We start from the raw sequence: 11,568 nt of genomic DNA, 5'->3' as shown, positions 1-11,568 counted from the left end.
AAACTCCCACATACACTCCTGTTGTTTGAACGATTGGGGTTTTACGTTTATAGACGTTTTTACCCCGCCATTTGGATGGATTGATGTATGGATTGATAGATGGATGAATGGATTGATGGACCGATGGATCTGGGTTGTTTCAGAGCTTCCCAGGCTGAACGCCCCACCAGGAGTAGTGCACGGATCCATCACGGCCAAGAACGCTACCGTCGAATGGCGGCGCTGGGACCCGGATCGAGGCGACCCGGGCGATCCCGAGATCCTCTGGTACAGCGTCCACATCCGGGGCTCTGGTGACGTGGCGTACCGGCTTGCGGGCATCGTGTACCACACGTTCTGCAGTGAGAAATGTCACTTCCTTCTGGAAAAGCTGCGACCCAACACACGCTACTCGGTCTACGTGTCAGTGAGGAGGGATGGAGAAGGAGGGGATGGCCCCCCCGGTCCTGTCATCCATCTGACCACCAAGTGTGCAAGTGAGTGGTCATTTTGTTCTTCTTTAACCGTTTATTTGTGCATTTAGCAATATGGGCCTAAGATGTGACTGAGTGCATTTGGAAACGAGGAATACAGAGCTCCAGAAGGAGTAGGTATAGCCTATAGACGTGTGCGTGTAGATTTCGACGTCACCAGTAGGCACCAAAGAAACTTGGTCCAAGTACAGAGGACGTGAAAATCGGCCTGGCAAACGTGTGCATGTGACGTAAGGGATACATTTTATGACGTTACACCTACATGTTCTGGACAATAACACACTTTCTTGACCTCGGTATAGCGTCTCACGACACTGCTTCACCGATTCCTCATGAGAAACCACCACACCAAATTATAATCAGCAATTTCTCTCACCCCCTCCCCGCTCTACCAGCTACGCACACACGTTCTGAACACTTCTCGATGTGCTGTATTTACTCGAACTAAAACCGTTGCAATAACCTTAATACGTTGTCTTGCAGGGAAAGTCGTTTCAGGGCAGCACCATTTCAACTGCATCAATAAAAAACCAAGACAACCGGGCACTTTTTCTTTATTGTATCAACCGACAAAAAAACAAACAAACAAAACCCCACCCGTAATAACCGAAAATAATTAAACATTATCATCACAATATTTTTAATTGATGTCCTGTGTGTCCGTAAACGGCGCACTGAAACCGCTTTATCAAGATCCTGAAGTGGTACCAACCTTCAATACCTTGCTTGTCAGTACAGAACATCGTTTACGCGTTCCTAATGTCTCGTCACGCGCAGAGTTTTGCCCTTTTCGACAGTTTCCATCGTCTTCTCCTCACGGTCGATTTCAGGCCGGATATTTTTCAACAATGTGTCGATCGCCCTCGACAATTTGCAAAACTTGATCTCCGAGGTTTCATTTTTGATCGGCGACAGCTGCCACCCGGATGTTGATAAAATTGATTTCCTGTGAAACCCGACGCTCCAGGAAAGCAGAGATGTCAAGAAACAATTCTGTTTTGTCGAGGAAGAAAATACGTGGGATTTGCAGAGGAAAACAAGGAGAGAGAAAGAAAAGACTTTTGTTGTGGTTGTTCAGAGGCTGGCTTTCCTTAAACCCCAGAAGGCAGGTCCTCTGTTTCATTTTTTTCTCGGTCAAAAGTAAGTGATAAATGAGAGGAAAAGACCATCAAATGTCTCGTGTGCCCAGTGAGGTGATTCTAACAAATGGTGATTGGGGTTTGTTTGAGGTGTAATGCAAGTCGCATGCAAAACTGTCTTTTAATTATAATCAGGTTGTACATTTGTTTTAAGTGGTGATGCTAGTGGCTCTCATAGAGTATCCCACCCTGTTACCCAGGTTACACTCTCGTTCTGTAATTTTTTTTCTCTGTCTGATTGTTGCTATGATTGGCTGTCTGTCCGCCTCTGGTCATTCTGGTTTGCTCATATCAGTGCTATACTTAGCATTGAACCGAGCAAAACACTACAGAACTACAAGAACTGTGGGAAGAGCTAAAAAGATGGTGGTGGGAAGGGGGGGGGGGGCATCCACACAAAAAATGTAGTGCCCTTTGGTTTAAAGAAGATTTATTCAGGTGATATATATAGGAGGGGGGGGGGGGGAGAAGCGCTCCACTAACAAAAAATGTAGAGCCCTGTGGTTTAAACACGATTTATTCAGGAGATATATATATAGTGCCTTCTGTCCATAATGTCTTTGTGATAGCCAGATTTTCTTATCTCGTGTATTTCAATTATTAACTCTTGTACAGGGGGAATGTGCGTAGCAGAAATTGCCAACAGAAAAACGCGGCAGACAGCCATGATGCACACAAACATTTCTGGGGAAAAGGAAACGATGTTAAAACTAATAAGATTATAGCTCAGTGAATGATGAACAAAAGAATGAAAACAAGATCGAGGTAAATATATTTCGAAGAAAATCCCCAACCGGAGACTAGTATGCCTACGCACAAAAATACACAGAACTGGTAAATTAAGTTTGAATGTAATTGCAAGGTTTAAGAGAAGTGGAAAATGTGTACAGGTTAAACTCCGACAATCTATAAAAGTGTGAACAAAAAGGCTACTATAGTAATTAGTGTGTTGCGTTGCTTTTTGTATGTTTAAATCACTACATTAATAAAAGGTCATCTTTTCTTAAACGTAAGGAAGCGACTCTACAATTTTTAAATGACAAGGACATCGATGGTTAAAGAAAAGAACACGCGCACACACACATACACACACACACACACACACACACACACACACACACACACACACACACACACACACACACACACACACTCACGCACACACACACACTCACGCACAGACAGACACACACACACACACGCGCACACACGCACGCGCACACACACACACACACACACACACACACACGCAATCCCACGCACACACACGCACAAAAGTAACTTTGGTAAAATGAAGTTTGATATTGATTGCTGCATTCTCCTTTTGAATGAAACCTTTCTTTTCGTATTATCATCTCTAGCTGTTTTCTTCCGGAGAACACGTTCGCAGAAATGTTTTCCCCTCAGAATGTAATTAAATTAAAGGTAACTACGATTGCAGCTCTTCTTTGTGATTAGTTCAAATCGATACAGTAAAACAGAAAATAACGGTGGCAAATAAAAGATTAATCTTTCAAAATATTTTTTTTTAATTTGTTGTTGTCTAACGTTTCCGTTCAATCCTTGTAAGGGCACGGAAACATTTTTTCAATCCTTGAAAGAGACCGGAAAACCTTATACAACCCTTGGAAGCGACCTGCAAACCCAACAAATCTTTGTAAGAGACCGGTGATCTTATAAAATCCCTCCAAAAGATCGAAACACTGTACACAATTCTTGTAAGAGAACGGAAAACCGTCTACAATCCTCGTAAGAGAACGGAAATCCTTATACAATTCTTGTAAGAGAACGGAACACCCCAAAAGTGAAACAAATCTGCCATTTGTCTGGCATCAAAACCTCTGCAGTGCCAGAGCCAAGTGTCAGGAACTGAAAGATGATCACCGCTTCAGGGCTCTGGTGTCAGACAGTGACAGAGTGAGACGCTGTTTTTGGTGACAGCAGGCAGCAACAGAGCAGCGCCAGCAGCAGCTGTCTTGAAGACAGAGATGGCTGGAGAGAAAAGTTATGGCGACCTCGTAGCCCCAAAAGTGAAAATTACTAATTTGACTGAAATGATTGAAATTTCCGTATTATGTTTGTACTGGGAAATACCAATGCAACTGTAATGAGCTTGATGAGTGTGGTTATCACTGTCGATTTGTGTTTTCACTGGGAATTACAAATATCACCCAGTGATTGTACTACCTTTCCACGTTGACGCTTCTATGTTGCTAGTAAAGTGAGCCAAAAGTGACAGTTGCCATTGCCACAGTCAACGAACGAACGAACGAACGAACGAACGAACGAACGAACGAACGAACGAGCGAACGAACGATCTGTATTACTTAAGGATGGTGAGATTGGTAATGTTCACCTCTTGGCGCCAGTATGCTGCCATAAGGTAGAGACGCAACTTTTCTAGTGGTGTTCCTGTTTTAGTGGGAGGACGGTATGTATGTATTGCGTCGCTTCGGGCAGTTTGTTTTGTGTGGAAAGTGTTTCGTAAGGATGACAGATGAGAGGCTGGAGTTTTGTCTTGAAGTGGAAAATGGACACCCACTGGATGTCCACTCGAGATAGATGGATCTAAAGATACTCTGTGAAGGGTTGAAGGTGGGAGGGACAGAGACACAGACGGATAGAGAAAGGGGGCGGGGAGGGGGTGGGTAAGTATAAAGATGTTACGTACGTCATACGATTTGACACCAAAGCAGAGATACGAAGAGACAGAGAGAGACAGCCAGAAAGACAAACAGAATTAGAAGTAGTCAGAAAGAGAGATAAATAGGGTTGAAAGAGAAAGAGAAAGAGAGAGAGAGAGAGAGAGAGAGAGAGAGAGAGAGAGAGAGAGAGACACACACACACACATACACACACACACACACACACACACACACACTCACACACACACACACACACAAAGGCGTGGGTAAAACTAGGAATATAGATGGAACGTTAACCGAGATGTCACCATGGCAGGGGTGCAAGGAGATGGATAGATAAAGCCAGTCAGTCAACGAGCCAGCCAGACAGCCAGACCGAATGAGAGATAGACAGAAAAGACATACAGAAAAGGAGAAAGCTAGATAGGAGAGAGAGAGAGAGAGAGAGAGAGAGAGAGAGAGAGAGAGAGAGAGAGAGAGAGAGAGAGAGAGAGAGAGAGAGAGAGAGAGAGAGAGAGAGAGAGAGAGAGAGAGAGAGAATGAGAGAGAGAGAGAGAGAGAGAGAGAGAGAGAGAGAGAGAGAGAGAGAGAGAGAGAGAGAGAGAGAGAGAGAGAGAGAGAGAGACAGTGAGGGTCAGAGAGAGAGACAAGACAAGACGAGACAAATTCTTTATTAACGAGGGTAATGGCATCAGCAAACAGGTGCTTTTTTACATCCAGCCCTCGCCTATGGGAGGGTTCAATCTAATGATAATACGTTTTAAAAATGTTAGAATATCAACCACCTTCAAAGAAGCCAAGACCATCATCAAGGCCAAGCAACACAAAAAGTGGTTGCAGCAGCCCCCACACTACAACAAAAACGACGCCTTTCACCTGCTCACAAGGTCTGAGCAGGTCTTCATATTCAGGCTGCGGACAGGCCACAACCGAATGAACCACCACCTTTTCACCAAGTTCAGAATTGGCCAGTCAGACCAGTGCCCTTGTCAAACAGGCAGCATGACAACGGAACACATGCTGCAGACTTGCCCACTACACGATGGCCTCAGGAGCCAGATCTGGGCGGAGGCGACCACGGTGCAAGGGAAGCTCTATGGCAGTCTGGACCACCTACAGCGCACGGCAACATTTGCGCGGAGAACCGGCGTTTCCATCTGAGGGATCGACAAGAAGAAGAAGAAGAAGAATTAAAGAAGTAATAACAAAATTTAAAAAGGAACAAACAAACGATTAACAGACTAAACAAACAAACACAAATATACATACAAACAAACATTACATATTATTGTCAAGGGCATAATGAAAACAGTTTCAAGCAAGCAAAAACGTGAGAGACAGAGATAGAGAGAAACAAAGAGAGACAGTGAGAGACAAAGACAGAGAGAGACAGAGTGAGAGGGAGAGAGACAAAGAGACAGAGCAACGTGTTTACAATGTAGGTGCTCAAGGACTGTCCGACCTGGCTTTTGGTGTCCGGTTACTTGCCCTGGACTGAACTGAAACATAAGGCGAAATAAACAATCGACATATCGATAAGCGTGTGTACCTGTAGGCGTTGACATAAAAAAAATCCATTTGCAGAAAGTGTTGTCTTTCAGTACACTTACAGGCGGGGATGTAGCTCAGTCGGTAGCGCGCTGGATTTGTATCCAGTTGGCCGCTGTCAGCGTGAATTCGTCCCCACGTTCGGCGAGAGATTTATTTCTCAGAGTCAACTTTGTGTGCAGACTCTCCTCGGTGTCCGAACACCCCCGTGTGTACACGCAAGCACAAGAGCAAGTGCGCAACGAAAAAGATCCTGTAATCCATGTCAGAGTTCGGTGGGTTATAGAAACACGACAATACCCAGCATGCTTCCTCCGAAAGCGGCGTATGGCTGCCAAAATGGCGGGGTAAAAACGGTCATACACGTAAAAGCCGTGGGAGTTTCAGCCCATATGAACGAACAAACAAACAGTACACTTACAAAGTTTGTGTTTCAGTATCTGGCGTTGCAGCGGAAACCGCCTTTTGAGACTCCACAATAATGTAGACTCCCTCCCTTTGAAGACACTGTTTTCGTGGACTTTCTATTCAACACTTCTGTACATTTTCCTCCACTTCAAGACTTCCTCCTTTTTAAGACCTGATTTCCTGAGATTTGGGGGATCTTAACGGGGGGAGGGGGGGAGCCACTGTATGTCGTTATATTCTCCATCGTCCTCCCACAGCAGAACGCATATATAAAGACAAAAAGAGGACAAAATAATCAAAAAAGCTATATTGTATTCTTAACTTGAGAGTGTTGGGGATGATTGTCTGGAGAAGCAATTCTAAACCTTGCAATTATTTGTTTGCACCGCTTTTGCTTTTTGAAACTGTACACAATTCTTGTCCGCGAGTTATTTTTCTTTCAAACTGTCGATGTTGGGAAATGCAATTATTTTGGCCACGTATCATATGTCTTGGTGCGAAGGTATCTTTTGTATAATCCACGTGACAGCCTCTGAAAACATGTACATTTAATAGAAAAATACACTTGACCGACCGAAATTTGAGATTTGAGTTCTTTTAAAAATCCAAATAGGCTCAAATAAACAACAACGTGTATAAGTTGTAACCAAATTGAATTAATTGTTCAGAATGCGTGTATATAATTTAGCTTTGAAGCTGTGCCCGAAGTTATTTTAAATTACAAAATGAAATGAGATTTTTGTGTGAAGCATGTATTAGTACACTGACAATAATTTGAGCGATTTATGATATGGTTTATTGTTTGTAGTTAAGATTCCTCTGACCAGGGTTCTCTTGACAGCCTCTCAGAGAATTAAGTGCACTTCTTGTGCGTTACTTGTCGTCGGATCTTACTGGCATACTGTTTGTCATAATACAAAAAATCGTTCTTGCAGACGCATTGGATATTTCTAACTCTGCCTACAATATACTCTATTTGTAACTGATCCCCACACGTTAGGATAGGCTTTTGTGTAAATTAATTACAAAGAACATTTTCGTAAACTCAGAACTTGATACACCTCGTACAAGATTTGTTATTCGTCTGCCAAGTGCGTTTAGTGCAAAGCATACCGAGTGCAAAAACACTCTCCTCGTGTTCATGACCCCGTACAACATGGGGGTAAACAGAGCAGACTGAACGAGTTTGTTTTCTTTGGGGAATATTTGTTACCGTAAGCGGAAACGTTATTTTGAATCTGGTTGTACTCGTTAGTCCCCACTTGTGCAAAAGTATGAGTGCACGTGGGAGTTCCAGCCCATGAACGCAGAAGAAGAAAGGAGGGCAGCTCATATTCAAAGATAACTTCTGTATCACTGACAGATATGTGTTGATGTACACGTCTATCTCCACGAGAAGGAATCAAACAATATTCTGTGTGTTTGTGGAGAGCAGCTGTATTTCTGCTGTGTTGTATCATTACCCATAATTCCTTTCTGATGTGCAGAACCAAGCCTTCCGCCTGATATCGAGACCTTGACCTCTGGCCGTATGCATAATGCGTCTCACCCCAGAACCCAAGTGGTGATCTCGTGGAACGTGAGTTTGATTTTGTTCATACGTTTACTTTACTTTTGTTCTTGATTGTCTTCTTTTTTTGTCCGTAAAATTGTGGTCTTGTTGTTTTGTTTGTGTTGTCTCTCTGTCTGTCTGTTTCTCTCTCTCGGTCTCTTTCGGTCTCTCTCTCAGTCTCTCTCTCTCAGTCTCTCTCTCTCTCAGTCTTTCTCAGTCTCTCTCTTTCTGTCTCTCTCTGACTCTGTCTCTCTCTGACTCTGTCTCTCTCTGACTCTGTCTCTCTCTGACTCTGTCTCTCTCTCTATCTCTCTCTCTCTATCTCTCTCTCTTTCTTTCTCTCTCTCTCTTCCTCTGTCTGTCTGTCTGTTTCTTTGCCTGTCTCACTGTCTTTGTCTGTCTGTGTCTCTCGATGATTCTGTTTGTCTCTTTCTCTGTGTCTGTCTGTCTGTCTGTTTCTCTCTTTCAGTCTCTCTCTCTCTCTCTCTCTCTCTCTCTCTCTCCCCTCTCTCTCTCTCTCTCTCTCTCTCTCTCTCTCTCTCTAACACCCTTTTAGTCCACGTCACCCACCCCTTTTTTCCCTCCACCTTATCAAGGCAGACAGACAGACACGCGAAACAAACTTCACTCCTCCAAAAAGGAAACACAGACCTCCCTCGAAATGAGAGCGAGCAGTTCGCAAATAGCTGGGTATACCCCCGTTTTTCCATTAACTGTCCAAATCAGGCCAGACGAGGTGCCCGTGCCGTACTGATAATGCGTCTGCCGCTACGCAACAAACTGAAGCTGTCACGTGCTAATTGTCTGACGTGGAGGCTGAAAGCTCTGCGCTTAACGAGATTAGCTCATCGCTAAAACAATTAGCGGGGACCATTTGCTGGGACCTTCTGGCGACGTTATCGGTTTCGGTGTCGTCAGTCGCCGCTGTGCAGGGCCAAGTTAGAGTCGGAGGGATGCATTTTCAGGAAGAGGTTCAATATGGGTCTAGGATTTGCTGCTTTTAGTGTCTACTTCACTGGCAAGTTATTTAAGGAACTGGTCTGGTTACATTGTCGATACTGCTGTACTGTTTCATTCCTAACCCCGACGCAGGATATGGTAATTGGGCCGAATGCCGCTGTAGGGCTTGATGAATCTTTTTGTTTGTTTAATTAAATCTGTTTCTCTTACATTATTATTTCCTAGAAGTATGATTTGGCTGCGTGGTTAGTTGAGCTAAGACATGTGGCGACCTGCAACTCCAACGAAGATACATCTGGTGTCAAGAGGAGAAAGTGACCTTAAATCGAGTGTAACACTGGTAGATTTTGTTGGAAAATACATGGTCTAACAGTGACAATTGCGATGAAGGGACAACCTTGACATCACTCCAAAACGTCCCTAGTTCTACATTGCAGGTGGCTTGTCATGACAGGTCTATTTTGGTCATGTGAAGGGATAAAGGGACAAGCGAAGTTGTCCTTTCTCGAGAGGTGTCCTTTTATGAGAGGGACCTTACATCATCGTACCTCCGATTTTATTTCTGCTTCGTTGTTTCGGTCGCTCATCATTCTTATGACCCTTTCCCTCCAATTCCAAACCGGCACGGTTGGTCTAGTGGTAAGGCGTCCGCCCCGTGATCGGGAGGTCGTGGGTTCGAACCCCGGCCGGGTCATACCTATAAGACTTTAAAATTGGCAATCTAGTGGCTGCTCCGCCTGGCGTCTGGCATTATGGGGTTAGTGCTAGGACTGGTTGGTCCGGTGTCAGAATAATGTGACTGGGTGAGACATGAAGCCTGTGCTGCGACTTCTGTCTTGTGTGTGGCGCACGTTATATGTCAAAGCAGCACCGCCCTGATATGGCCCTTCGTGGTCGGCTGGGCGTTAAGCAAACAAACAAACAAACAAAATCCCTCCAATTCCGCTGAAAGTCTTCTGAAACCTGCTCCTAGCTCTCGCTTTTCCGCCATCCCTCTTCTGTGTCCTTCCGCCCTACCCAACCCCCTCCTCCCCCCCCCCCCACCCCTGAAACTGTTATTTAGTTCACCTTGTTCGTGACCTTGCCTCCGCTGTCAAATTGCCATTCAAAGCATTTTTGTCTTACCGGGTCGATCTTAGCTTTTATTTGCTCCCACTTCCTCCCAAGGAATCAATTACAATTTTCATAATGGAATTCTAATTCTTATCTTTGCGAAGTGCCACTGCTGGTATTGTGAGCGTCATCCAAGCCGCTCTCCAGATGATGACATGGCCACGCACGATCACAATTGCTTTGCAGTTCAGAGCTGACTTGATTCGGATCGTAATCCTTTGTTCGTGACTTCAAATTTCCCCTTTTTACATTTAGTCAAGTTTTGACTAAATGTTTTAACATAGAGGGGGAATCAAGACGAGGGTCGTGGTGTATGTGTGTGTGTGTGTGTGTGTGTCTGTGTCTGTGTCTGTGTGTCTGTGTCTGTGTGTCTGTGTGTCTGTGTCTGTGTGTCTGTGTGTCTGTCTCTGTGTGTGTGTGTGTGTGTGTGGAGCGATTCAGAGTAAACTACTTCATGAGAGTTCCTGGGTATGATATCCCCAGATTTTTTTTTTCATTTTTTGGATAAATATCTTTGATGACGTCATATCCTGCTTTTTGTAAAAGTTGAGGCGGCACTGTCACACCCTAATTTTTCAATCAAATTGATTGACATTGTTGTAAAGAAATCTTCGACGAAGGCCGGACTTCGGTATTACATTTCAGCTTGGTGGCTTAAAAATTAATTTATGACTTTGGTCATTAAAAATCTGAAAATTGTAATAAAACTTTTTTTTATATAAAACGATCCAAATTTACGTTCATCTTATTCTACATCATTTCCTGATTCCAAAAACATATAAATATGTTATATTTGGATTAAAACAATCTCTGAAAATTAAAAATATAAAAATTATGATACAAATTAAATTTCTGAAATTGATTTAAAAACAATTTCATCTTATTCCTTGTCGGTTCCCGATTCCAAAAACATATAGATATGATATGTTTGGATTAAAAACACGCTCAGAAAGTTACAACGAAGAGAGGCACAGAAAAGCGTGCTATGCAGCACAGCGAAACCACTACCGCGCTAAATAGGCTCGTCAGTTTCACTCCGTTTTGCACAAGCGGCGGACTACGGTCATTGCGAAAAAATGCAGTGCGTTCAGTTTCATTCTGTGAGTTCCACTGCGTGACTAAATGTAGTAATTTCGCCTTACGCAACTTGTTTCATGTTCCATGCACTCTTCTCGCCTTCATTGTTTCTTTCGTTTTGCGTTATCTTCTGATGTGGTCACAGGTAGGGCCTGTGTTTAGCTCTTGCTGCAATTTGTGCTGCGGCTTTTTGTTGGCCTACGTATTTTTGTTACGTTAATCTTGTGAGGTTTGCATATAAGTGTCATTAATTTGTGTTAGCAAATCTCGTACTGCCAAATTGATGTATTGCAAGTAGGTATCGTTTACGAATTAGGAAGAACTCCAACCTCAAAACACAGTCACTAACCCACATAAACCACTTAAACCAGTTAAACTTACTGTGTGCGTTTTGATCTTGAAAAATGGTCAAATTCTATCGGAAATGATGGGACTGGCCTAGCCTGTTTACTTTTCTATACTTTTAGAATGTATCTGGTATATGATCGCAACAGTTTGAAAGCTCTTTTCATCTCTTGACGACTTGTGCAGACTTTCTGACTTTTTGTTGAACTTTGCTGCTAATTCAGTTACGTTGAACGTCCTCTACCGTTTTAAGGACCACTTGCGCATTTTTGCTGCTATAACTTGTGGGTTTTCCTGTCCTAGTTTAT

General features: G+C 43.5%; 1 protein-coding gene and 1 long non-coding RNA gene across 2 annotated transcripts in view; both read left to right on the top strand.

Moving 5' to 3' along the window:
• Positions 1-8,620, top strand: part of LOC138965923 (angiopoietin-1 receptor-like) — a 33,014-nt gene extending 24,394 nt beyond the window's left edge. The window contains exons 6-8 of the mRNA XM_070338003.1: positions 144-476; positions 7,701-7,792; positions 8,492-8,620. Coding sequence (XP_070194104.1) covers positions 144-476; positions 7,701-7,792; positions 8,492-8,620 — 554 coding nt within the window. The remainder of the gene's footprint in view (positions 1-143; positions 477-7,700; positions 7,793-8,491) is intronic.
• Positions 1-11,568, top strand: part of LOC138966208 (uncharacterized) — a 349,546-nt gene that overhangs the window by 170,324 nt on the left and 167,654 nt on the right. The window lies entirely within an intron of this gene.

Source organism: Littorina saxatilis, linkage group LG5 (genome assembly GCF_037325665.1).
Source record: "Littorina saxatilis isolate snail1 linkage group LG5, US_GU_Lsax_2.0, whole genome shotgun sequence".
In the NCBI taxonomy this organism is placed as follows: domain Eukaryota; kingdom Metazoa; phylum Mollusca; class Gastropoda; order Littorinimorpha; family Littorinidae; genus Littorina; species Littorina saxatilis.
The sequence above is the reverse complement of the archived record's forward strand: the minus strand, read 5'-3'. Positions and strand labels throughout refer to the sequence as shown.